The sequence below is a fragment of the Postia placenta genome (genome assembly GCF_002117355.1).
Source record: "Postia placenta MAD-698-R-SB12 unplaced genomic scaffold POSPLAscaffold_4, whole genome shotgun sequence".
Lineage (NCBI taxonomy): Eukaryota > Fungi > Basidiomycota > Agaricomycetes > Polyporales > Adustoporiaceae > Rhodonia > Rhodonia placenta.
The window spans coordinates 2,437,600-2,464,294 of record NW_020169835.1 but is presented as its reverse complement, the minus strand read 5'-3'; the positions used below and the strand labels follow the sequence as shown (position 1 = coordinate 2,464,294).

Below are 26,695 nucleotides of genomic sequence, written 5' to 3'. Positions count from 1 at the left end.
AGTACTGGTAAGCAGGCTTGTATGGCCAAGGGTTCTCTTGCGCGCCAACGCCACGTCTCTGACTTCACGGCCGCCTGGAAGGCACCCTCATCGGGAATCGAGCGGCACGATTGGCTGATCTAAAGGAAACCGTCGTATCAGAACACTGATTGAATATCAACCCTCGGAGGCGTGGTGAGTGGGTGCCTCAGGACGGTCCGAGAGGTGGGGCTGATCGATGCATCTCCTTTGTTCTCTCTTCCCATATCGGATGGCTCGCACAGCATACACCTGTGTAGCTGGAAGGTATCTTGGTTTCCTATATTAATAGGTACTCTCAGACACCGTGAGTCCACATACAACGCCTCTATTCGTCATGGCTGATTCTCTTTCGACATCCCAGACTAGCGGCCCCGCATCTCCTAGTAACCTCGTTCCTCATATTTCTACTCCTGGCGACGAATTACATCCTCCCCCCCCGACAGTCCCGTACACTGGCACTGATTGTGTTGAAGAACCCACAACTCTGTTTCAAAGGCCCCGTACTGTGGACAAACTGCAGGGCTCTACCCCTGGGTCAGCCAAGGCTTCCGCACAACAGATTTTGGCTGTGCAAGGCATAGAGGGAGAAGCTCTGAACGCCTGGCGGAAAAGACTGAGTAAGGAGATGAAGGACATAATGGTACAGATGCCAGTTTCGGATTTGTTACGGCGTTACGTTCGTGGAAAAGAGCCCACGGCTGAAATTAAAGCTAAACTCGCCGAAATCACGCTCAACAAGGACAATTTCACGGTGCAAGAGCGGCATATGTACAATGATCTTGTAAGTGGTGAAATGTCTTCGGTATCGTTCTTCATCGCTGACGTTTGGTCTAGTGTGTGTTCCTACAAGCCGTTTCAGATCTCTGTTCAGAGGGCGGCGCATTGGAGTTCAAGCTTGTGGCGAAGGATACGGGCGCGAATCCAGACACCAGCATTGGCGGCAATGGCAGCATGAAGAAACCAGATATCTCGATATTGCCAGAACAAGATGAGGCTTCTGCGATATGTCAGCCCGCGAAGAAGGCAAAGAAGGACACGGCAAATACGGAGCAGGCGCAGACGCCATTCAAGGCGGCTACATCCTGGCATCGGGCCTCCTTGGTCATCGAGTGCAAGAGCTCCAAATCAAAGAAACTCCCGTTCTCATTCCGCCCAGCGAGCACTGACAAGTCGACGAAGGCATCGGGGAGTTCTGAAAAGTCGACAAAGGTGTCGGGGACTTCTGACAAGGAATGCGATGGCGCGGCACCCAGTCCGCAAGCAGAGAAGAATGACTTCCTTCTCCAAAAAGAGGGCGCCATCGAATCGAGGGGCCAGCTCAGCGACTATGCGATGCGTCTGATGCGGAGCCAGCCTCGGCAATTTTGCTTCATGGTGGTCGTCGCGGGCTGCTACGCACGTATACTCCGATGGGATAGAGCTGGGGCCATCGTGTCCGAAGCATTCGAATTCGTCGAGGACCCGTCGATTATGGTCACGTTCTTGTATAACTACATGACGATGACGCAAGAAGAGCGTGGATTCGACACGAGCGTTGTTGCAGCGCCGCGCCACGAAATCGACGAGATGATAGCGTGGAAAGTTGGCATGGTGGAGGACGGCAGGCTGTCGGACTATCACACGGAGCGCTTCAAGGAGGCGATGGAAACGAAATGGCCAATCTACAAAGTGACGATCCCCCGCGAAGACCTCATCTCGGCCGCAGAACTTGGGCGTAAAGTCAACAAGGCTGGTGCGCCCAAGGATTCATCGCAATCAGGTTCGGACATTCCTGCAGAGGATCTGACGCTGCTAATCGGAAGACCTCTGAGCATGAGCAATTCGCCGACGGGTCGTTCGACGATCGGATATGTGGCATTCGATATGCGTGGAAAGCGACTGGTATTCATGAGGGATTCGTGGCCGCTTGATTCGCCACTGCGGACAACAGAGCGCACTGTCTACAAGGATCTGTGGCAGAAAAGGGTGACGAACATTGCCAGACCCATCAGCGGTGGGATAGTCAAGAACGGCGACAAGATCCACAGGACAATAACGCAGAAATATAGGAACACCGTGCACGGAAACGACACGAGAGCGCGCATCCATTTCCGTCTGATCACTGATGAGGTTTACGAACCACTGGATAACTGCAAGTGTTCGTATGAGCTCATTCTCGTTTTGAGCGACGCGATAAAAGGCAAGTGTGTTTCTGAGAACTGTATCCGGAGTTGACTGGCTAATGCTTGTTGGATCCTCAGCGCACCATAAAGCATGGACTAAGGCCCGCATCCTACACTGTGACATCAGTAGGGCCAATATCATGGTCAAGCGTACTGGGCCCAAAGTCGGACAAGTTGTAGGCATCCTCATTGACTGGGACTTGTGCAAGTACAAAGACCAACTGAATAAGGGATCGAGCAACCCTACTCATTCGGTGAGAATCATGTCTGCTCATCGCTTATACACTGACTAATTTTATGGCACAGGGAACGTGGCAGTTCAGCTCAGCCATGCTCCTGCAGTACCCTATGAAATTGCGCCAGGTATCGGACGACCTCGAGTCCTTTGTCCACGTCCTCCACTGGACGATCCTCATGTGGTACAAGCACAGTCTGTCTGGCTCTTCCATCGAGCTCCTAATGTCGCGACTTGAGGTCAAGCGACTGGGGGACACCTGAAGGCTGGGAGCGTCCGACTGATTCTCACCGAAGCGATGGCGAGCGAGGCTCAAACCTAAGGCTAGGGACAAGAAATGTATTGGTTAGTAATGTAAGAAAGGATACAACTGGAGGCTTACTGACCTAGGGACAAGAGGTTGAAACTGAGGTCCCTAGGGCAGCAGAGGCCGGCTTATATACAGGGGAGATTAAGGGCAGGCTGTGCGCATTGGTCCGTGTGCAGCTGGTCCGTGCACAGCATGCCGACGCGGCCCCGGGGGCCGGTGAGTCAGAGCGGCTGTGTCAGCGGAGCCCGAGCTGTGCCGTGCGCTGCCGCCCCATCTAATCTAATCGTACAGTAGATAGCGACGCGTCCATATCGGGCATGTAGTACAGAGGTCGTGGGTTCGAGCCCGCGAAAAGGAAAAATTAAAAAACGGCTAGACGCCGTGTCAACTCGTGACATTACCCCCCCCTCAACGGCGCATGACCTCATGCGAGGCGCCCTTGCCCATCTTCCATCCGGAGCGGCATCGTGCTTCAGTCAGCGGCGAAGGCATCGGCTGGAAGTTGAGACCACCAAATACAGCAGCATTGAGACGACGAGGGGCGTTCGGGTTCTTCCGGTGGAAGTCGGTTATGAGGGCCGGCGCATTGGCAACGTTGCGCGCCAGTTCCCATGACGTATGCGAGTCGTCATAACCCTTCCACTTGACGAGGTACTGTAGTTGACGCCGGAAGATCCTCGAATCTTTGATCGGCTCAACCTCGTACTCCTCGTCGCCCTCAACCTCGATCGCAGGCGGCTCCTCCGGCTCTCGGCCCGGGATATCGCTACGCGTGTACTTGCTAAGCAAGGAGACATGGAATACCGGGTGCACCGGCACCGACTTTGGCAGGATTAATTCATAATCCAAATCTCCGAGCTTTCGCCGCACGGCATAAGGTCCGAGGCGCTTGGGACTGAGCTTCTTGCTCGGCTGTTTCAGCTTAAGGTTCCGAGCGTCAAGCCAGACCTTGTCCCCCGGCGCGAAGACCGGTGCCTCCTGTACGTGCTTGTCATAGTACACCTTCATGCGCTTGGCCGACAGCTCGAGCGCAGAGCGCGTATCGTCGCGAATCTCCTTCAAGATCTTGAGCCGATCAGCGGCTGCAGGCATTGCAGACATCGGATTGATCCGCACTTGGATCTCAGGATTGTACCCTTGATGCAGGTAGAAAGGGGAGTGCCCGGTCGCGGAGTGAACTCGGTTGTTCAGTGCGAATTCCGCGAGCGGCAACTGCTTCGCCCAATCATCCTGCCTGTGGCTTGTGAAAGCACGCAGGTACTGTTCGATCTCCTGATTCCAGCGCTTGGTCTGGCCGTCCGTCTGAGGGTGGAACGCTGTGGACAGCGCCGGCTCGATTCCCAGTCCCTTATACACCGCATGGAGATATTTCGAAGCGAACTGGGGTCCTCGGTCTGATATGACCTTGGCCGGGGCCCCATGATGCTTGAACACATCGCGGATGTATAGGTCTGCCGCACCTTCTGCCGTCAGGGTCTCATGACAGGCCGAGAAGTGGACCTGCTTGGTAAAGCAGTCGGCGGTAACCAGGATCGAGTCAAATCCATCAGACTTTGGCAAGCCGACGATCATATCAGTCGTGATGATCTGCCATGGGCGCTCGGGGATCTCGTTCGGCTTCAGCGGGCCCTGGGGCTTGGCTGGGAATGTCTTGGTACGGTTGCACACGTCGCAGGTGCTTACGTACTCATTGACAAATTTGGACATCCCAGGCCACCAGTAATTCCGCGACACGAGCTCCAGGGTTTTGGCACGACCACCATGACCGGCAATCGGCGAGTCGTGGTGGATCTTGACTATATCCCACCGGAGCTCCGCATTCTTTGGGACGTACACGCACCCGCGGAACAGCAGGAGCCCTTGTTCGGCATTCCACTCCTCAAAACCCCTTTGCAGCCGGGGCGGCCCGAGGTTCTGTACCTTTTCAAGGGCCTCGGCCACCTCCCGATCCTTCTCCGAACATTCCCTGATGCGCTTCAGAAGCGACTGATCGGCCGTCACCGAGGCGTGACCGCGCCTAGCGGAGGCGATGCGGAAGCGCTCTGGCTTGAGAACCACCTGATCGGTGTTATCGTCCTCATCGCCGATCTGGTGGTCTGATCGACGCGACAGGGCATCAGCCTTTCCATTGGACGTCCCGGCCTTGTGCGTGATGCGGAAGTCGAAGCGGGCTAGGAACAGCGACCATCGCGCTTGTCGGCGCGTGAGATGCTGGGATGTACGCCAATACTCGAGGTTCTTATGATCGGTCACGATCTCGAACTGATTGGGTAACCCCTCGAGATAGTGGCGCCAATCGTCCAGTGCCTCAATGATCGCGAGCATCTCCTTATCGTAGATCTCATAGTTCCGCTGTGCCGGATCCATCGCATGGGATCTGAAGGCGATGGGATGCCATTTGCCGTCGTCCTGCTTCTGCATCAACACGCCGCCAGTGGCGTAACCAGAGGCATCAACCTCAATGCGCGTCTCCCGATTAGGGTCGTACAGCGCCAAGACTGGAGTCGTCGCGAAGAGCCGCTTGAGCTCATCGAAAGCGTGCTGCTCTTCCTCGCCCCAATGCCATGGGTCGTTCCCTGTAAGTCGGTCGAGTGGTCGCGAGATCTTAGCGAAGTCCTTAATAAAGCGGCGGTAGAAGTTGGAGAACCCCCGGAACTTCTGAACGTCTTTTTTGTTCCGGGGTACCGGCCACTCATTAATTCCTTTAAGCTTCGCGGGATCCATCGCCACCTCATCGCCACCGAACACATAGCCGACGTAGTCGACCTTGGGAACGTCCCACTCGCACTTCTCAGGCTTTAGGAACAGATCATTGTCCTGAAGGCGACGAAGAACCTCGCGTGTGACCTTCTCGTGCTCCTCCTTGTTGGTGGAGAAGATGAGTATGTCATCCAGGTATATGAGGATCTTGCCACCAACGATGAGATCGTGGAATATCTCGTTCATCATTGCCTGGAAGGTCGCGGGGGAATTGGTGAGACCGAAGAACATCACCAAGGGCTCGTACAACCCTCGGTTAGTCACAAAGGCCGCCTTCCATTCGTCACCAGCCTTGATCCGGACGTTATTGTATCCCCATCGGACGTCGAACTTTGTGAAGAGCGTAGCGCCTCGGAGCTTATCCACCATCTCGGCGATCAACGGCAAGGGGTAACGATTCTTGACCGTGATCGCATTCAATCGGCGGTAGTCCTGCACGGGTCGAAGCGTCCTTTCCTTCTTTTTGATGAAGAAGAAAGGCGACGAAATGGGCGACTTCGATTCCCGTATGTAACCTTTCGCTAACTGCTCCTTCAGGAACTTGTCAAGTTCCTCCTGTTCATTGGTCGACAGGGGGTACACTTTCGAGTGGAACGTCGAGTAGCCGGGCACGAGTTCGATCGCATGATCGTAAGGCTTCCTTTCGGGTAGCCGCTCTGATGCTTCCTTGGAGAAAACATTCAGGAACTCGTGGTACTGTTTAGGTACCGACTCCTCGGCGGTCTTAACGACCTTCTTTCTGATCTCCTCTTCAGCGAACAGCTGGGAATACGTGTGCCCTGCTGCGACGAACAGCTGAGGAGCGCCGGGAAGCGTGACACCTTGCTCCCAGGCTTCGATCAAATCGGCTTCGTCCCACTCTACCTCCACCGGATCTTCTTCGGGTTCAAAGTCCGGGAGTACCTTACTCCGGCAAGCACCTATGACCGACCGTCTGGACTTCTGCGAGCGTCTGCGCGCCGTGGGCCTGACCCCCGTATCACGCGCAGTCGCTGCTTGCTCCATTCGGCCAGTCCTTCTGGCACTGCATGTTTCAGGGCATCGCGACAATTTGAGGGAGCCCTTCTCCCAATCGATCTCAGGGTTGTGCTCACGTAGCCAATCCAACCCAACGATCACATCTTCTGGACCGATGTCCGTGACTGTGAACACTGTCTTCTCGACGTGTTCTCCTATATGCATCTGTAGCACTGCTACCTCCGAGATGCTTCCGTCCTTATTCAGGGTGCCGTCAATATTGTACAGCGGAATTGGTTCCTTCAACTTCCGTGTCTGCACCTTATTTTCTACAATGAATCGCTTGTTGATAAACTTCGTGGTGGCTCCACTGTCCACCATAGCGATTACGTCCTTGTGCCGTCTTTTTCCTTGAAGTCGAACTGGGATGTGAAAGTGTTGGGACCCCTGGTCCAATTCATACACCATCGCAGTAGACAATACGTTATACTTGTTACACGAAGATACTCGCGGCCCGACGCGTGCGGCACGAAGCGCGGACCGGATTAAAAACCCTCCTCCTTCATCGCCCGATAATGCTCGAGCTCCTCGCGCATCGACTTCACCTGTGCCATTAAGTCCGCCAGCTCCGATTGTTCGGATTTCGCTGAAGCGGCACTTATACTTGCCGAGGGTGATGTCGTGACGGGGGCGCTTGTCGCGGCCTGGGTGGATCCCGAGGCAACCGTAGCCCGCGCGTCGGCGCGTTTTGTGTAAGGCTTGTCCTTACAATTGGGGCACTCGAAGTGTCGGTACCCTTGCTTCCCACAGCCAAAGCATGTGCCGGGGAAGTTGCCTTTTCCGACGGCCGCATTGATGCTGGCCGAAGCTGCGTGCGACGAGGGTGCACCACCACGTGCCCCACCGCGTCCTCGACCTCGGGCCGAGAAGAAGTTATTTAGCTCGGGCCGACGAGCCCGGCTGATGTCGAGGATCTGCTCGACCTCAGTGGCGCGCTTGTCAGCGTCTTGCCACGTGGTGAAAGTCTCGAGCTCGATCTTTCGGTATACGTGGGAGGGGATGCCGCTCAGGTACTTGTCGCGTAGCTCCAGGTCCCCATACCCAGAGCGGTCCGCCGGACCCTTGAACAGCGCGGAGAATTCCGCAGCGGTGCGTTTTTCACGGACCGACTTGTCCGCGCAGAGCTTCGCCAGCTCTACTTGTGCTGCCGCTTCGTCGTCGAGATTTCCGAAGCGGGCCTTGAAGGCGGCGGCAAAGGCCGCTTCGTTTGCGAATGGGGTCGTAGCCCCTTGCACCCCTATCTGCACTGATACGAGCTGGGCGAAGTAGGGGGTGGCCCAGGCGCGGGCATCACCGTCGAGCAGGCTTAGCGCAACCTGGACTTTGAGCTCGATGGTGGTCAACGACGTGTTGACCATCCAGTAGATGCGCAGCTGCGACAAGAACCTGTCGCAATCGATGACGGTTTTGCCATCGTATCGGAGTGGGAGTAGGAGTTTTAATGTCTCCTTGTCGAGGGCGGCTGCGGGGGACGACATTATCGGCGTCGGGGGGGACGGAGGACGCTGCGGGGGCGGAGGCGGCTGTGGTGGCCTTCCGCTGGCCGAACTTCGGGAGGAGCGAGTGCTCGAGCGGCCTCTCGGCGGAGTCGGCGGTGAAGGCGCCGGAGGAAGTTCGGCGGAGGGGTTACGTACGTCAGGGACTGCTGACGCGGGGGCGAGCGCTGTCGGCGAGGCGGGCCGAGCAGGATCCGCGGACTCGGACTCCGAGACTCCTTCTTCACTGTCACCCTCCTCAGGCTCAGGCTCTGGCGCAGGGTCTGAAGGGAGATCTCCTCGAGCTTGACTGGACTCGGCGACAGTTTGGGGAAGGCGGGAGGTAGGGGAGACAGGGCGAGAGTGCCGCGAGGCCGATCGAGATGCGAGGGTGCTTCGGGGTCCGAGCGGGTGTTGCGCTCGTCGTATCGCCTTGTAACGAGGGTAATCCTCCTCGATCGATCGGGGTGTCCGATTTGGGCACGGTTGCTGCTCGCAACGGTAGAGGACAGTCTCAGGGCCGTCTGGGATGTAGACGTCGATGAGGTCCTGGGAGTCGAATGCGTGGATCTGGCCTTGGCAGGCAGCCACGTTGGATGGGGGGAGGACGGGGAGGTGCGCGTACTAAAAATGGCCGTACTACACTAGCCTACGCTACGGCGCCCGAGAAGACCCTGAGGTTCGCAGTTCACGTGGGGCCCAGTACTGCTTTTGACTATTATGCAGCAGGAACCTAGTCCACGCGTCCGTGAGGACAAACACCGCCCACTGAAGTGCAGGTGTTGAAGAGTTCGTTCCTCTAGGGGTGGCGATGTATGTAAGGCTACCTACGTATCGTATGTACCGTAGGGTATCGTAGGGGTGCGCACCACCCGACCTGTGGGAAAGGAAAGTGAGTGTGGGGAGTCCCGAGAGGACGCTGGCAGCTTGGGGAGTTTCGACCTAATGTCGCGACTTGAGGTCAAGCGACTGGGGGACACCTGAAGGCTGGGAGCGTCCGACTGATTCTCACCGAAGCGATGGCGAGCGAGGCTCAAACCTAAGGCTAGGGACAAGAAATGTATTGGTTAGTAATGTAAGAAAGGATACAACTGGAGGCTTACTGACCTAGGGACAAGAGGTCGAAACTGAGGTCCCTAGGGCAGCAGAGGCCGGCTTATATACAGGGGAGATTAAGGGCAGGCTGTGCGCATTGGTCCGTGCGCAGCTGGTCCGTGCACAGCATGCCGACGCGGCCCCGGGGGCCAGTGAGTCAGAGCGGCTGTGTCAGCGGAGCCCGAGCTGTGCCGTGCGCTGCCGCCCCATCTAATCTAATCGTACAGTAGATAGCGACGCGTCCATATCGGGCATGTAGTACAGAGGTCGCGGGTTCGAGCCCGCGAAAAGGAAAAAATTAAAAAACGGCTAGACGCCGTGTCAACTCGTGACACCTAACCCTTGTGACCAAGACCTACGACCAATTCGAGACCTTTGTGGACTATGACACGGGCGGATTTGATAAATTCAACTACATGCGTTGGGGGGAATTGCCGTTCGCAGATCTGTCGTCCGAGCCTCTGAAGGCGTTGACCGAGAATCTGGCAGAAATATGCAAAGAGCATTACAACGCATCGTCTACGAAGGAGCAGATCGCAAAGCTTGAGGAAATCAAGAAACAAAAGCGCAAGAAATTCGAATCGCAGTCCCCAGTGGCCCCAGTCGAGATTGATATTTTCGTTCGCGGCGACGATCCCGCGGAACATTCGGGATCCCAAGAAGGCGCTGAGAGCTCTGGCGGGGAAGGCGACGAGAGCTCTGGCGAGGAAGGCGACAAGAGCTCTGGCGGGGAAGATGCACGGGCGCTGCTCGACACTAGTGCTAAGCCCAAACTACGGGGGCATTCCTGGATCTTGAAAGCATTCCGGTCAGTTATCGAAAACATGGAGAAGAACCGCTACACGCAAATCACCATCGATAAGGTGGATAAACCACAGTTCACGCCAGCCACAGAATCAGCCACGCAACACAGCACGAGGAGTCAGAAGCGACCATCGCAATCGTCGGGCGAATCAACTTGCTCAAGCAAGAAAGCCAAAACGACGCACGGGACACGCACTATGAGCTCCTCTATGGGCACCATATTTGAGGAGGATTAGCACTCCGGCGGCGAAACTTGATGCACGCCGGTGCTGGGCTTTGCGATTGGACATGATGTGGATGTTGGTTTGTTTGGAAGCACTTTTGACTCCGTTCCCTTGTATCATCACTGACATTGCCGAGTAGATGGTGGTATGTATGAATCTCCTCGTTTCCCGTATGTATAGTCGACGTGCTCGTTTGGTTTCGAATGCTATTATTTGTCTATGATGATACACACGAGAAGGTTATTGAATCACGGGCACCCGTAAGTACGGCGACGCTCGTCTTGTGTGCGAGTGACTGTTATCCAGTGGCCTCACCACCAGGGTGGTCAGAAAACAAGATCGCTTGCAAAAGGAGACCTAGCGCGCCACATGGCGCTCCTTCAACGTATTCTATGCCGCCATCCCACGCACCGGAGGAGAATTCTACTTCTATATTCTGTCTACCAATATTGCGACCCTACCGCACGTCAAATACGCGTCAAATGCAGTCCGCCCAAGTTGATCATGACAGGAATCTAATACAATAGCTGCTTTCGCATCAACACTAGTGGTATACGATAGTCCAAGCAAGAACAACGAGCCGGAGATGCCTAACACCCCATTAGACCATCAGTGAAATATCGAACATACACGCATAAATACTGCCCGCCCGTCCGCCGCTTCGCGCGCCACACAGCACGCCGCGCAGACCCGCGCTACCACCACGGGTGGCAGTCGCCCCCGTCCCACACCCACACGCCCTCCTCCCCGCCGACGACCATCTTCTTGCGTTCCATCCACGCGCCGTCCCACACCTCGCGCACCCACCAGCGCACCACACGGTGCCCCATCACCCACTTGTGCCACACGTACCAGTGCCAGCCGTACCCCGTCACGACGCGCGGGTTCACGAAGATGCGCTGCAGGCCGAACTGCCGCCGGAGGTCATACGGCAGCAGGAACGACTCGCTCGAGAAGCACTCGCCCAGCTCGCGCTGCGCCCAGCGGAACGCGATTGGCGGCGTCAGCGCGGGCGAGGGCCCGCGCAGCGATGCGTCGTGTGCTGCGGGGTGCGTGGGCGGGAGCGGCGACGGGGGCGGATCGCGGGAGAGCGTGCGGTTGGAGCGCAGGTGAATGGGGAGGAGCGGGTCTGCGTCGAAGACAACCATGCCGTTCCAGCAGGAGAAAACGGGCACCGGAGCATCTTTGCGCATCAAATCAATGGAGGGGGCATCAATGAAGTAGGGCCAGCTGCCAAGCAAATCAGCTCTCAACATCCTGGGATAGCCTGAAGGACTCACATAGAACTTGTCAGGTGTCCGAGGCGATCGCGCAGAACCCACGCATCATATGCGCTGCAACACGCTCATAAGCCCAAACCCTTATCACCGCTGTCGCCAACTCCGCACTCACCCGAAATGGCCAAAGTCCATCGCACATGCCATGTCGTACTCGCCATCATGCGTATCGAGCAGCTCGAGGACGCTCTCCGGCTCGACGAACACGTCATTCGAGAACAGCACGCGAGCGTAGCCGCCGGTGCGTACGAGCGGCTCGAGCGCGCGGTTGCGCGTACGGGCGAGGAACTCGATGCGGTTGTTGAAGGAGAGGTCATCCGGCTTTGGCACCGCGGCATCGTCATGCACAAGCACCTGGTGCGGCACGCCGCGCGCAGCAAGGGTATCTGCGAGTGCGGTTAGGAGCGCGGGTGTATTGTCGGACGAGTGTGATTCGACGATCGAGACGAAGACGTTTGCGGGCCCGAGGTACGTGATAACAGCAAGCAGGGTCGACGTCCAGTAGGGAAGGACATCTTGGTTGTTGAAGAAAGAAGCCGCGATGAAGATCTTCTCTGCGGGACGTGTGGTTAGTCAAATGCAGCCAAGCCCGCGACAGTGCGATTAGAGGGAGATGTTGCAATGGGAAATGCGCATATATGCGTCCAAATCTCTTCGTACTGCGTGCAAACATCGACTCCACGTACAAAAGCTGTGTCTCCACCGAGAGTTTAGCATGAAGCGTCGACCGGTCAGTTTGATCAGAAAACCTAATGCTCGCAGGGTATGCCATCTCATGAAAACATCCTGACTCTCCAAATGAAGAACGTTGAGGAGTCAATGAATCGTCGCAGACCGCTCTGTTAGGCCCGAATCACATCCGAATACCGTAAACTGATATATAGCACAAGACCTGCCAAGCGCGATGGTGTACTTTTAAAAAAAACCACTTTGACGTTCTCGTTAAGTGGTAATTCCGCAGTCACACGACAAAAAAACAGACCCAATGGCTTGCTTTTGTCAGGACAGCGATTCGAGGATCATATATGCGTGGTCCAAAGAGCCATGCAGGATGTATGCGTGGTATACGAGACCAGGAAAATGCCGAAGTGTATTATCTGCGGAAGGATACGAAAGGACGCCACGAACCTCCTTTGCCATATCCTTGAGGACTTGGATGTCGGTCCGACAAGGCACGTTGAAGTGCAGGTCGGAAGCGAACATCGTTTGGATGTTCGTAGTGCTTGGTCTCCCACACGCCTACAAGCGCAATGGACGCGTATAAAACGACCTGCGCCCACCACCAGATGTCCTGCATGTTCCACGCGCGTCGTATCCGCGAGCGACGCGTCGGAGACATTGGCGGGCTTGACATTGAGGGGCGCTCCCCGTCCGGGAGCAGAATGTACTGGCCTTCGCCCTCGTCGTCCGAATATCTCGGGCTTCCGTTTTGACGCGGAGAGCGCCAGCCCCGCGAATTCCGTCTTTTCACGCACCACACGACCGCCTCCCACCCGAGCATCCAGCACAGCCAAATTCCAGCATTGATGGCTGCCGCTAGGAGGGCTATAGGCCAGAGCCGGAACGAGAGCGGAAATGCGGGCTGCCAGATATCCTTGCAGCCGAACTTGGCGCACCAGCTGCCCTCGAGGACGTCGGTGATAACGAGGAAGGAGATAAATGGAAGCAGGAACGGTAGCCTCAGAATGCGGATGACGACGCGGACGACGTGCGGGCCATTCCACCACGGCCGCCAATAGGAAGACGGCATGGACTCGGACGCGAGGAGCCAATCAGGAAGAGCCGAGGCCGGCACGGGGCGGAGTGGCAGGTCGACTCAGGAGCCACGGTCACCGTGAGGGGCGGGAGCGGGGAACGACGAGGAGAGAGGGGGAACGACGAGGACAACGACGCCGCAGGGCGAAGGCAGTGAGCGTCATATATAAACTTGGCGCACCCCAGGGCGCTTCGCCGTCCCGCCGCACACAGGCCGCTCACTGCCGTTCTTGATGGGCGCCTATCAGGCACATACACCCACGATCGATCAAGGCAGCGTCGACGTAACTCTGCATTGTTTCAAGTACCCCAGCCCGGCGCGTGCACTCTTCAAGGATTTCAACATTCTCACTGGATATTTCTGCTCCTAGAAGATGCTACACCAGAGCGCTGAGCAACTACCTTGACTGCTCGGTGCGGTCTTACTCGCCCGCGAGGGAAACAAGCAATTGATGCATCGATCATCCCAGCCGAGTCAATTGAGTTCCTCGCACAGCGCTCACGCAAAGGTCTTGACGACCAAGCATTTCCGCAGAGATGGCAGCGAGCATGTTTGTTCACCTGTCAGGATCTAGCATTCGTGTTGACTGCGCTATGAGAACGTGAATATAAATGAGCGCTGGTAGGAATGGATCATCTCTATGCCTTCATATGACAGCCCAGACTGCATGCTTTCTAGCTTTACAGAGGGTAGACATCTCTCGGACAGTGCGAACCCCACGGATGCCGAAAGCATTTCGGCCGGCTCGAACCTGCTTCCTGCCTTCGCACCGTTGTCACGTTCACGGCCCCGCTCAACACTAGGTGGTTATATTTGGCTTACCTCGGGACCGGCATTCATTCCTTTCAGAACGGGGTCGACTTTCACCGTGTACGTTTGGCCAGCGCTGTTCGTCTTCCTGATAGATAGTATCATACACGAACCGGCACGGCAATGTTGTGCACGTTGTTCTCCGCGACCTTACCCTCTTTCTTGTATCCTGACCGCTGGAGCGCGTCTATCAAATCATGAAGGCAACAGGAAGACAGGGAGCATAGCAGCATCATGTTGCCAGCATTTCCCAACGAGCGACCTTGAATCGTGTGACATGATTGTTGCAGGTGGGCAGATGATTGTAGCAACGGCATCGTTTCTTGTTTCCTGACCATGTTTTTCTGACAGAACGTGACGAACTTGAAGAACAATACTCCATGTACTGCTACGAGATAAGTGTTCTCGACCTAGTCTTTTTAAATTTCTTCAAAGCTCGTTCAACCACTGCCAGGATTGCTTCTATCAAGAACTTGAATAAGGACTTGTCATCCATCCGATCGAGGGCACGATAGACGCTCGAATGGGCGCTTCGGCCCTGATCATACAATGAATCTGTTACATTGTATTCGCTGAGTATAGCTTTCTTGTGCTTGCAATCACCGCAACATCGGTTGAAACCGCGTTCTCTGATCCTCCAAGTCTACAACCATGATCTCCCCTTTTATCGCGTATCCGGGAAATCGACGCAGGAGATTGCCACCTGAGATATGCGACCTCATCATCGACTGGCTCTGGGATGACCTTCGCGCGCTCAAGCGATGCAGGCGCGTCTGCAAAGACTGGGTCCCTCGCTCACGACGCCACCTCTTTCACACTGTTCGCATCCACTGGCCGGGCAGCCCTTTCTTTGGCCTCACGCGCGGCCACCCTATCGTGTCCTGCGTGCGCCATGTCATTCTCTGGTCTCCCGACACGCTCAACGTCCTCTCTGTGCTGACGCGCGCAGAGCACCTGTCTATCCTCGGATGGGGAACCTACGCCATGTCCACGCAGGCCCGGCCTACGCCTGCGCCCTCGGTGAAGATGCTGACGCTGGGCTACGGCAACGGCCACATGTTTCCGTGGGACTTCGACGGGATCATGCGGATGCTGCCGAACCTCGCGCGACTCGAGCTTACCTGCCTGACGGGCCTGCCACACGTATACAACACCTCGTGCACCCGGCGCCCAAATCGTGCCAAGAAGGTTTTGCAAGGCCTGAGTGTCTGCGGCACAGACAACCACATCACGTTCTGGCTGACACGGCGGCTGCTGATACGTGACATGACGAACCTCGAGCTCAGCGTAGAGCACAAAGACGATGTCGCGTGGCTATCGTACCTGCTAGGCATCGGACGCGGTCCTCAACACTTGTCTTTGTTTTTTCCCAGCATCAGTGGCATGAGCCCCGAGACGCGTACGTCCGCATCTTTGTCCTCCCGGCCGTCTCCCCGCTAACAAAAAATACAGTCAAGCTGCTAAATGGCATTCTAGTCTCATCTGACGCCGATACCCAAACCCTGCATCTCCACTGCAATTACAGCACGCTGTGGGCGCACCGCGCGTCCGATGCCGACCCGATCCTCATCATCCTCAACCGGGTGAGCCATCTCGCGCTCGCCGCGGTCCGCATCCACATCAAGCTCGCGAAAGTGCACTTGCACGAGTTCGGCTGCGGCTCGTCCACCCTGGCGTGGCAGCGCATCGACGAGCACCTCGTCCGCCTCGCCCGCAACGCGTCGCCGCCTCTGTCCGTCGAGGTGACGGTCGAGAATCTGTTTGAGTGGCGGGATTGGAAGGACTCGGCGGCGTCGTTTGTCGAGTCGCGCATGCTGTGTTCGCGTTCTGCAGGTGCGCAGGTGAAGGTCCAATGCATTTGATGGTAGAGTGATATTTGGTATGGTGATTGGCATGTTGTTATTGATATAGACTAGACACACAATACTTCTAGCGTTGGACGAGCATGAGGTATAATCCTGTGGAGCTTCTCATGCGCTACAGGACAAGTCAATGGTGAACGACACATATGGTCAAAGTCGGTCAGTCGAAGTCCCGCCGCGACGTGATGAAGTATCTGTCCAGTACTTGGCGCTTCCGGACCTTACTTACAGTGGTCTGAACTCCGTGGAGCAATATCAAGTAGGACATAACCAGCATTGAGCAAGGTTGCCAGGTCATGAGAGTAGGTTTGATGTCCATTTCCATCGAGGAAATGATTCGACAACAATATACTAAGCAATGAAGCAATGAAAGCATCACGGTCAATAGCTCACATATCAAACACACCGAAACCGCCATTTGCTCATGACGCCTCGCCGATCTCCTCTGGCGGGAACACGAGTGCGTAGACCGCTCAGGGCGCAGTGCGCTGGTTTTCGGCTGTGGCGCAGGTTCTTCATCGTCATCGGGACCGCTAACCTGCATCTCAGAACGAGTGTTCGATATCAACCCACTCGTCATGAGAAGCAGCAGAGATTACCCTGTGGCGGATGGATCGAGTACCGGACATGCAGCTCGAGTCTCTCATCCCCTAGTGAGTCATCAGGGAATTCAGCCTCATTTCGACTATTGAATACAATATAGGATGAATTCAGAGCAGAATTGAGGCCGCGGATCTGTGAAACATCAGGCATAGGCTCAGGCTAAGGCTTGAGTAGGAGACGCGGAGTGGTTCAGCTCAAGAGTCAGCCCGACTCGCTAGAGTCCAGGCATCTGACGTAAGACATCAGCATTTGAGCACCAAGTAAATAGAAAACCCATGAATAATGCAGGAATCAACCTGAATACAACAACGAAGTAATAAGAGGATCAGTCCGTACATCCAGCGCAATAGAGATAGAGACGCAGAAGTATGCAGCAAGTCTGCCAGCCACATAAATAAGCAGTCGAGTGTCCGAAAGAATTCCGTATCCGAACCGTGAGCCTGTCCGCCGAACGATGTTCATGCCCCGAGTCGACATCCTGTGAATGTCCCCTCACCTCGCTTGATGGTTGCTACAGGCTTGTCTTCAGCCATCTCGATGACCGGCAGCCTGGGATCCTCCCGCAACCGGTTGGTCCCTGGTCGCCTCGTTCTCGATAATTGCGCCGAGTGTGTGCGATGGCTGTCGGTTCGTCCTCGCGGGCCTAAGTTTCTTCGCAAGTGGCTGCTCTTCATCTCCTCCATCTCCAAGCTCTTCCGAGTATCGTTTTGACCCAGAGAAGGAAGAGTGAACAGAGTATTGAGATCGATCGATTTTCGCGAACTGCGCGAATTTGTCGTCCTCTTTCTTGGGGTAGTGTTGGGCAAGCCCACAAAGAGCCCATTCGAAAGCATCAACGATCTGCTTGTGAGTCGAGAATGCCGGATCTTCAACACGCTTGTGAGAACTCTCCATGTTCCCTGGGACCCCGAAACCAGGTACTTTCCTGTTGGCATAGAAACTTGCAGGAGCGGATTCGTCGACAGGATATAGTCCGGCGTACGGTGTAAGATCGGTGGCGTTGTACTGAGCTTGGCACAATTTGGCTAGATTGCGAAGCAGATCCTTTAAAGCCGACACCTCAGACAGAATTGCGGACGGAGTGCCGGTAAGTATAAGAAAGATTTTTTCACCACCACCAGTGCGATCCTCTGGGTTTTCCTTTTTGGGTCCGTCGAAAACGCTGCTTACATGCCCTTGTAGACCTTGATGGGTGGTCTTGTGGTACCGCAAGCAGATCCAGTTGAGAACGTGCATGAATGATTCCAAGTCGTCGGCGATAGTGTGCTGTTTGAAACCCGGCCTCAAGAGAAGCAACGCGGACATGAATTGCCATGTTCCCTGAGATATTCCGAATCAACATGGCTATCAGCCCAGACAAATATGCCACTCACTGAACGGTTGTTTTGCTTAGCGCTATGCCTAAGCTGAGCGTAAGATTTGCAGAGATCCCAATCAATGAGGATCCCTCTCTTCGTAACGCCAGCATACGGTGAGTTGGGATCTGGGATCATGAGCATATTCGCCTCGCTGATGTCCCGGTGCATTACTTCAGCTTTCTCGCAAGCCTGTTGATGTGCTATACGCAGAAAATCAATGTATGTTCCGAAGGATACAAGCTTAATCGCGACATACCAGTGATAGCGCCATACATCACCGCTACCAAGTCTTTGCTGGTGGGATAGTCCAGGATGGACTCACCGATTTCTTCCACGACAAGCCGACAATGGATGTATTCTGCCTTGCGGTTGTGCTTCTGAGCCAACGTTCGGTGCAGAGTCCCGTCGATATCCACGACATCGCCACCACAAATCGGTGTTGCAATGTTTTCGACACCACGCTCATGCAAACGCTGATAGACCTTGATCTCCGAGTTTCCTGTGGAGACGCGCCAAGAGTCCTTTAAGTATACAAATTTGCCAGTCTTCATGTCGTACGCAAGGTACCCCCTTGTGCCACGCCCGATAGGAGAGTCGCTCGAGAAGTCGTGTTTGCAGATCAAGAAGCACCGATAATGTACAGCAGGGCGGTTGCGAGCTTTCGATGCAGTCCGAGCTGTCGAGGATGTACCAGGCCCAAAGGGATCAGGGTCCTCGGATAGTGAGCCGATATTAGCTAGAGACAAGGAAGGCGGAGGTACAGTGGAAGATGCAGAGTCAGTATTCGTGCTAGTAGCACGCCAGGCGTCCACAGATACAACGTCGTCCTCACGACACAGCACCTTGTAGACGGGCCAACCCTCGGCCATAGCCAAGTTCAGGCGCTTCAGACGGTAGTCGCCTTGAGGGATGGAGTCCTTTGCCTCTCGCATCAAGTCGATCTCCTTCTTGGTCGCACGCTGAACGGTTCGGTCGCAGCCGCGTTGTTCGGGCTTCGCCCTGCTTAATCGATACAGAAACGTTAGTAGCTTGTCCGCTTGATCGGGGTCCCTGAGATCGAGGGGTTGGGTGACGATAGCACCAGCCCGGTCCCAGCGCATGAGTCGCGCCTCGTTGCGAGTGATTGCGATCATGAAGAAGAATAGGAGGTGTTGGCGCTGAAGAATTCTGGCAGCATAATCGGCAAGTTGGCCCCTTGCACCTCGCCTCTTTCGACCACCAGGAAGGAAATTGGGATCATTGCCGAATCCGAACGCCGACTGTTGATGATCTGCCTTGAGCTCCACGGGTACGCAGACCCACGACCAACAGGTCCGAGCAAGACGACTGAAATCGTATTCCGATCCCTCCATTTGGTCCTTCGAATTCTTGAATGTCTTTCTTTTGTCCCTCCCCTGCTTGAGTCCCTCGATGTCGTCCTTCGACAGGGTGTAGTCCTTGACTGCCTCTTTGTTGTTGGGATAGAGGACGACGTCAGGTCTCTTCTTGCCACCTTGACCAAACCCAGTTGACTCTGTAGAATCCGGCAAGTCTGCAGTGATCTTGGCTACGAGTGGTTTGGAACCACCCCTCTTGAGTGCAGGGCTTGCGACGTGGACCTGCAAAGGTAGTGTCAGCGAATCACGCACAATATGCATATCACAGAGAGCAAAAGCAGGACGTACAAACTCTTCTGCCATTTCGCGCTCATTATTTTTGAGCAACTCTGTATTGAATCTCAAGGGCTCCCTCCTAGCATTGTGTTTGAAGTCTTCACCAGGCAAGTGAGTCTCGAGGAAGCCATCGGCCTCAACTTCGGCAAAGTAAGGCATCATGTCGTCCGACAGATTGTAGCGGAATTCAGGACGGTCCTCTTCGCCAATCTTCCCCGTGGTGAGGTACCTCTGGCGGGTGGCGACAGTCTTCTTGAGAGGCGATGTCTTGTTTTTGGCTAGCTCTGTCTCGTCGGGCGGAGGAGACGGATGGATGTCTTGATGGTTGCTAGAATTTTCAGAGTGAGCTGTGGAGTCCATGTCTTGAGAGCAGTTGGGAAGTGTTGACTTACGAAGGGTCAGCACGGCGGGTATCTTATACTCGACGGTCAGGACTAGGTTTGAGCCACACGAACACGATTGCTCTGCGTGTCCATTGATGTGGTGAATTTCGCCGGTGGTTCATCGTTGTGAGGACACACCTTTGTTCAACGAAATGCTGCTGCAATGCGTGGATGACGCGTTGGCTCACTTCTATGTGTGAAGATCGCTGTCTGCCTGACATGAGGGTTTCATCAAAGGTGAATCAGAGCCACAACGATTGTACTAAAGTTTGCACGCACCGTTGCTTTTGATCCAGGTTTTCAATATGAAAAGCCTCACGAGCAGAGGATGTGCATTAGACGCAAGGAAAGGAGACGCCACAAAGGCCGCGTCGCAGCACGTGACCGTCTGTTGTGGCTCATTCGCGGCGGCCTTCTTTACGGCGGCCTTCTTTCATCCAATGCTTCGAAATCGAGAGTCTAGGTTCCGATGACGTATAATCACGCGCGCTGCACAGAGATACGCACGGCTCGTTGGATTATCACTGAACTAGGCGGGCGATTCATTGTACAAGGTTAACGATAAGTGTTATGGTACTACTCTACACTCCATCCCAATATGAAGATCAATCAGTCGGTCCATATAACCTCCCATTGACCCAGCGACATTGCGCCTGTTGCTGCATCTGGCCATCGACACCTGTGATTCTCGTTTCGATGCAGAATGTCTCCCGATTGGTACATACAGGCAGCAGACAATAGCGAAATCACCACAAACTCGTAGCGCCTTACGGACAACGAGGCAGAGCGGACAGCCCCAGCATCTTTGCCGATGGACGGTCGAGGGCGCAGTGACGCGTCCGCCTTGGCGCTTGGCCGATGATCAGTGCTTGTGCCTTCTGATTGGATGGTCTCCTATGATCCTCCTTCCTCTCCGCCCATGTCATATGAGCCACCTTCCTCTCGCCTCAAGGCCCTTCAAGGTGTCTATATCACTCAAAATTTCGTGACCAAACACAGCATCATCACAACCCTTCTCTGACGTGGCAAGCTTGAGGCGCGGACCTGGAGTGACTGAGGCGTCACATGCTTCCACTGGCAGTGGCGAATCTTCATCTGCAGGCTCTGTAAGCGGCTTTCCGGAAGAGGACTTGCGCCAAGGAGGGCGCAATAACGCTGGATATTTTTCCGTGAGACTGGAGCAAACCCTCGACAAAGGCCGATACTGCATCGTCAGAAAACTCGGATACGGACAATACTCGAGTGTCTGGCTGGCGCGAGACAAAGGGTAGGTGAACACATTTGAATGTCATGATTCTTATACACATAAACATCCCCAGGGAGGATCGCTTTGTTTCTTTGAAGATCTTGACCTGCGAAGCGACCAAGGCACTTTCAGGCACATTACCATTGTCTGACGAGCTCGGTCTGCTACAGAAGATAGCCGACGGTGACCAAGGGCATCCTGGATTCCGACATAACATCAAGTACTACGGCTCGTTTGAATTTCTGGGACCTTATGGCAAGCATTGCTGTGTGATTACGGAGGTGCTCGGGTACAGCCTGGAGTATGTTCGCAGACTGAACCCCAGCGGAGACCGCCGTGTGCAGACGAATACTGTCAAGCGCGTCGTGAAGCAAATTGTCCGACTCCCGGGATCAGAGTAATTCCAAATTGTTTGTGAAATTGTGCATGCAGGTCGAAACACTGTGCCTCTGTAACACATGAATGATAACGACTGACACTGACGACATTTCAGACATCAAATATGATAATATCCTCTTCCGGCCTGTCGCTGTCGCAAAAGTTGTAGCACACGAGCTGTCGACGAACCCTTCAATGTGCTATCCTGCGGCACAGAGATCAACCCGGCTGTCGTGCCCATTGTGTGGCAAATGCTGCCGCTATCCACGGAGCCGTCCATCCGGGAAGACCGCTTGGAGGCTGTGGTCTCCCACGTGGGACACTGTAATTCCCTTTCCTCGACTACATCGCATTGCTTATGTGGATCCACTCAGCACACGAGAGAGACCGTCACTTCCAGGAGGTCATCCAGCCAGCGGCTCTGCGTGCATCGGAGGTGATCCTTGGCTACAGATGGGATTCGCCTGCAGATATATGGAATCTAGGGTGCATTGTTTGTATTTTACATTATTTTCCTGTGCGCACGACTGACGACATGTGTGCGACAGGTGATGGAGCTGTTGATCGGGTGTCGAGGAAGACCATCTCGTGCGCATGACGGAAGCGTTGGACACTCGCTTCGATGTCGAGTTTCTCAGCAAATGCATACACAGGGACCAATTCTTCACCGCGGATGGTGCGTGATTTGGACGCATATATACGTCGTGTTTCTACTGACTGCCCCCTTACGCACGCGCAGGCAGTTTCGCTCATTTTGATGCGCACAAGGAGCCGACGTGGACCATTCGCAGGCTGCTAGAGACCTTCTCTCTCGAACAAGATGAGGTTGAGATTGTCGAGGCGGAGCGATTTATCCTCAGATGCCTACGGCTTGTTCCTGAGCGTGCCACGGCCAAAGATCTTGCCAACGATACATGGCTAGAGTAGAGGGAATGGGACGAAAACATTATGGTCGCACGATATACGCACAATCAAGCATGGAGGAGATCGTCGGAGACAACGAATGGGACATCGGATGTTGCATATGCGACGACGATCATCATGTGCCAGTAGCAGTATGTTCTAAGTGAGGATATAAGTAAACTACACATACGGCGAATGATGAGACCAGTATGTATAACTATGTACTCAGTCATGATACTACTGACAGAACAAAAAGCATGACTGCCCCAACCACCGTTTCCAGCTCTATCACCGAAATTCTCACTAATTAAACCGCTTTCATTCGTAAGGCACAGACCCTCGTGATTCAAGCGCAACCATCAAGGGATTCATTTGAGTCCGTTTGAAGGGTGGGGTCCGTCGAGGAGCTCGTAGTGCGTACTCCCTTCGTCGTTCTTTGTCGTTTGGATGAACGATTTGATTCGTTCGACGATTGCGATGGTCGCTTCCGACTCCTCGTGCTTTGTTGCGTGGCTGATTCTGTGGCTGGCGTGAACTGAGGTTTATCCACCTTATCGATGGTGATTTGCGTGTAGCGGTTCTTCTCCATGTTTTCGATAACTGACCGGAATGCTTTCAAGATCCAGGAATGCCCCCGTAGTTTGGGCTTAGCACTAGTGTCGAGCAGCGCCCGTGCATCTTCCCCGCCAGAGCTCTCGTCGCCTTCCTCACCAGAGCTCTCATCGCCTTCCTCGCCAGAGCTCTCGTCGCCTTCCTCGCCAGAGCTCTCCACGCCTCCTTGGGATCCCGAATGTTCCGCGGGATCGTCGCCGCGAACGAAAATATCAATCTCGACTGGGGCCACTGGGTCCTGCGATGGGGGTTCCTTGCCTATATTGTCCTTGATGTCTTCAAGCTTTGCTCTCTGCTCCTTCGTAGACGATGCGTTGTAATGCTCCTTGCATATTCCTGCCAGTTTCTTGGTCAATCTTTTCAGAGGCTCGGACGACAGCTTGGCGAACGGCAATGCCCCCAAAAGCATGTTACTGAATTTGTTGTCTCCGCCTGTGTCATAACCTAGAGTATCCGAGAATTTGTCGTAGGTCTCGAGCACAACTTCCTGGAGCGCAGCAGGAGACTCGGACCGACTGTGCTTGTACCACATGAGAATCGTCCAGTGGAGGACGTGGACAAAGGACTCGAGGTCGTCCGATACCTGGCGCAATTTCATAGGGTATCGCAGGAGCATGGCTGAGCTGAACTGCCACGTTCCCTGTGGCATGAAATTAGTCAGTTCCTAAGTGATGAGGCGCGAATAAGCAGACATGGATCTCACCGAATGAGCAGGATGGTTCGATCCTATCTTCAGTTGGGCTCGGTACTTGCACAAGTCCCAGTCAATGAGGATGCCTACAACTTGTCCGACTTTGGGCCCAGTACGCTTGACCATGATATTGGCCCTACTGATGTCACAGTGTAGGATGCGGGCCTTAGTCCATGCTTTATGGTGCGCTGAGGATCCAACAAGCATTAGCCAGTCAACTCCGGATACAGTTCTCAGAAACACACTTGCCTTTTATCGCGTCGCTCAAAACGAGAATGAGCTCATACGAACACTTGCAGTTATCCAGTGGTTCGTAAACCTCGTCAGTGATCAGACGGAAATGGATGCGCGCTCTCGTGTCCTTTCCGTGCACGGTGTTCCTATATTTCTGCGTTATTGTCCTGTGGATCTTGTCGCCGTTCTTGACTATCCCACCGCTGATGGGTCTGGCAATGTTCGTCACCCTTTTCTGCCACAGATCCTTGTAGACAGTGCGCTCTGTTGTCCGCAGTGGCGAATCAAGCGGCCACGAATCCCTCATGAACACCAGTCGCTTTCCACGCATATCGAATGCCACATATCCGATCGTCGAACGACCCGTCGGCGAATTGCTCATGCTCAGAGGTCTTCCGATTAGCAACGTCAGATCCTCTGCAGGAATGTTCGAACCTGATTGCGATGAATCCTTGGGCGCACCAGCCTTGTTGACTTTACGCCCAAGTTCTGCGGCCGAGATGAGGTCTTCGCGGGGGATCGTCACTTTGTAGATTGGCCATTTCGTTTCCATCGCCTCCTTGAAGCGCTCCGTGTGATAGTCCGAAAGCCTGCCGTCCTCCACCATGCCAACTTTCCACGCTATCATCTCGTCGATTTCGTGGCGCGGCGCTGCAACAACGCTCGTGTCGAATCCACGCTCTTCTTGCGTCATCGTCATGTAGTTATACAAGAACGTGACCATAATCGACGGGTCCTCGACGAATTCGAATGCTTCGGAAACGATGGCCCCAGCTCTATCCCATCGGAGTATACGTGCGTAGCAGCCCGCGACGACGACGATGAAGCAAAATTGCCGAGGCTGGCTCCGCATCATATGCATCGCATAGTCGCTGAGCTGGCCCCTCGATTCGATGGCCTCGTCTGTCTGGGGAAGGAAGACGTCCTTCTCTGCTTGCGGATTGGGTTCCGCGCCATTGCATTCCTTGTCAGAAGTCCCTGGCGTCTTGCTCGACTTGCAAGTGCTCGCTGGGCGGAATGAGAACGGGTGTCCATCTGAATTCGAGCTCTTGCACTCAATGACCAAGGAGGCCCGATGCCAGGATTCAGCCGCCTTGAGTGACATCTGCGCCTGTTCCATATTTTCCGCGCCCTCATTCGCCTTTGTCGCGGGCTGGTACGTCACACGAGCCTCATCTCTTTCTCTAAAAATCGAGATATCTGGTTTCTTCTTGCCGTCGATCCTGCGATTGCGTTTGCCTGGATCGGCGCCCGTCACAGTGTCCCTTGCCACAAGCTTCCACTCAGGCGCATCGCCCTCCACGCATATGTCTGTGACGGATTGTACGAATGCACACTAGAACAGACGTCAGCGATGGAGAACGTCAACGAAGCCATTGCTCCACTTACGAGTTCACTGTACATTTTCTGCTCTCCTGCTGTGAAGTCGTTCACGCTGAGCTTGAGTTCGGCGAGTTTGGCTTTCACTTCGGCCGTCGGTTTCTTCCCGGGAACAAAACGCCGTATCAAATCCCAGACTGGAATTTGCACCGACAGGTCATCCATCACCGTGTTTAGCGTTCCCCACTATGCTACGGATCGCTGCAGATAGTAACTCAGAACTCTGTAGGGGTGCGAGACTCTTCGTAATGTTGATCGTCTGTTCCTAAAGATGTGTACATGCAGGACGCGCTCGAGCCACAAAGACGCACCCGAAGTGGCCACCGGTCATCATTCCACCCCACGTGGTCGCCACATGAAGCAGCCAATCACAGCTAATGCATCTAAGAGGAGATTCAGCACGCGCAAGTTGGTTCGTAAGAACCCAAGTTACCGATTTTGAGGTTTAATACGTGTGTATCACCGTACTCCAAGCCTTGAAACAACACGAGGTCTCAACGTTCATACATAATGTTCATACACCGGACTGCGTCGGAATGAAACATCTTTAGGTATAAGCAGTACTCTTTGAAAGCCATCCAAGCGTAAAAGAACGAAGTGGGATAGAGGCTCAGGCGTAGTGCACGAAGATTATTGCGCATTTCGAGGAACCCCGCAAAGACATACATATGGTGCCGTCTCCGAAGCCGACGTGAAGTCTCTTCCCGCGGCAGCTCGGGGCAGCACGGGTGTCCACAATACAGCCACATTATGACCCTCTTCCTTCACATCATTCCACCGCCGGCGACGGTCGCTGGTCGCGACTAATGTCCCAGCAATGGTTCAGTGGCTATATGCGCATACACCGATATGAAGGAAAGGGAAACAGGCGGAAAGACCGCGGCGGTAGACATGAGCAGTCAAAACCGTCAAGGGGGTCAGCCAGTTACGCGGCGATGCAGAGTCCTAATTATGGGCCTTTATCCGGGGAACGCGGGTTGCATGAGGACCTGCCAAACGCGTCATCAAATATGTGAGATCCAACCAGGCCGTCCGACTGCGCCGCCGCCACACTCTGCGACTGCAAAGAGACCGGCGTGGGTAAATGCAGACAAGCCCGGTGCATCCCGCTCACTGCGTTCGTCGGTTGGGATCTCGACGCAGTATGTATGACTCGTGGGCCCCCGATGTGAAAGAGTGAGATAACGGCAATAGATCTCAACAGCGTAAAACAGAGATGACGGGTACCGTCGGTCCCCATATAGTAATCGCATAACGAGAAGGCATCCCGGATTAGAACAGGCACATGATCCCGAGGTCAACGAGCATCCACAATTTGTATACACGGTGGTCAAGAAGGCGATGCGGCCTTGTGTAGACCATCGTCCGATGATCGCAGCACAGATGGAAGATTTTACTGCGCGAAATGGTGGTCCAGACATTGCATCGCCGCATCAGAGGCGCCCTT

General features: G+C 54.6%; 5 protein-coding genes across 5 annotated transcripts; 2 read left to right on the top strand and 3 right to left on the bottom strand.

Moving 5' to 3' along the window:
• Positions 1-355: 355 nt before the first annotated feature.
• On the top strand, positions 356-10,326 carry POSPLADRAFT_1168726 (hypothetical protein; the record flags this gene model as incomplete). The annotated part of the gene is made up of 5 exons (XM_024488024.1): positions 356-802; positions 856-2,206; positions 2,262-2,437; positions 2,490-2,657; positions 9,429-10,326. 5 exons carry the CDS (start codon positions 356-358, stop codon positions 10,113-10,115), a joined length of 2,829 nt encoding a protein of 942 aa, XP_024341355.1. The 3' UTR covers positions 10,116-10,326.
• A 190-nt stretch (positions 10,327-10,516) lies between these two features.
• POSPLADRAFT_1168722 (glycosyltransferase family 69 protein) lies at positions 10,517-13,195 on the bottom strand. The gene is made up of 5 exons (XM_024488023.1): positions 12,509-13,195; positions 11,496-11,934; positions 11,384-11,437; positions 10,753-11,333; positions 10,517-10,693 (listed from the first exon to the last, which is right to left on the bottom strand). Exons 1-4 carry the CDS (start codon positions 13,128-13,130, stop codon positions 10,799-10,801), a joined length of 1,650 nt encoding a protein of 549 aa, XP_024341354.1. The 5' UTR covers positions 13,131-13,195; the 3' UTR covers positions 10,517-10,693; positions 10,753-10,798.
• A 532-nt stretch (positions 13,196-13,727) lies between these two features.
• Positions 13,728-19,781, bottom strand: POSPLADRAFT_1138597 (hypothetical protein; the record flags this gene model as incomplete). The annotated part of the gene is made up of 14 exons (XM_024484927.1): positions 13,728-13,898; positions 13,959-14,034; positions 14,746-14,827; positions 15,068-15,260; positions 15,350-15,382; positions 15,488-15,773; positions 15,869-15,923; positions 16,038-16,159; positions 16,215-16,346; positions 16,382-16,458; positions 16,979-17,731; positions 17,785-17,969; positions 18,026-19,367; positions 19,434-19,781. The coding sequence occupies 14 exons, from the start codon at positions 19,779-19,781 to the stop codon at positions 13,728-13,730; spliced, it is 3,855 nt and encodes a 1,284-aa protein (XP_024341353.1).
• Positions 19,782-20,723: 942 nt separating this feature from the next.
• Positions 20,724-22,355, top strand: POSPLADRAFT_1045571 (hypothetical protein; the record flags this gene model as incomplete). Its single annotated transcript, XM_024478799.1, has 7 exons — positions 20,724-20,766; positions 20,906-21,071; positions 21,124-21,447; positions 21,598-21,752; positions 21,803-21,921; positions 22,005-22,104; positions 22,168-22,355. 7 exons carry the CDS (start codon positions 20,724-20,726, stop codon positions 22,353-22,355), a joined length of 1,095 nt encoding a protein of 364 aa, XP_024341352.1.
• A 322-nt stretch (positions 22,356-22,677) lies between these two features.
• POSPLADRAFT_1137077 (hypothetical protein) lies at positions 22,678-25,413 on the bottom strand (the record flags this gene model as incomplete). The annotated part of the gene is made up of 4 exons (XM_024484752.1): positions 22,678-23,583; positions 23,647-23,770; positions 23,880-25,204; positions 25,258-25,413. 4 exons carry the CDS (start codon positions 25,411-25,413, stop codon positions 22,678-22,680), a joined length of 2,511 nt encoding a protein of 836 aa, XP_024341351.1.
• Between the last annotated feature and the right edge of the window lie 1,282 nt (positions 25,414-26,695).

Coding starts and splice junctions, on each gene's coding strand:
- POSPLADRAFT_1168722 (XM_024488023.1), bottom strand. CDS start 13,130: ATGCCGTCTTCCTATTGGCGGCCGTGGTGGAATGGCCCGCACGTCGTC. Junction 11,935..12,508: donor TCAAGGATATGGCAAAGGAG/GTTCGTGGCGTC, acceptor CACGTCCCGCAG/AGAAGATCTTCATCGCGGCT. Junction 11,438..11,495: donor ATGGACTTTGGCCATTTCGG/GTGAGTGCGGAG, acceptor AGCGTGTTGCAG/CGCATATGATGCGTGGGTTC.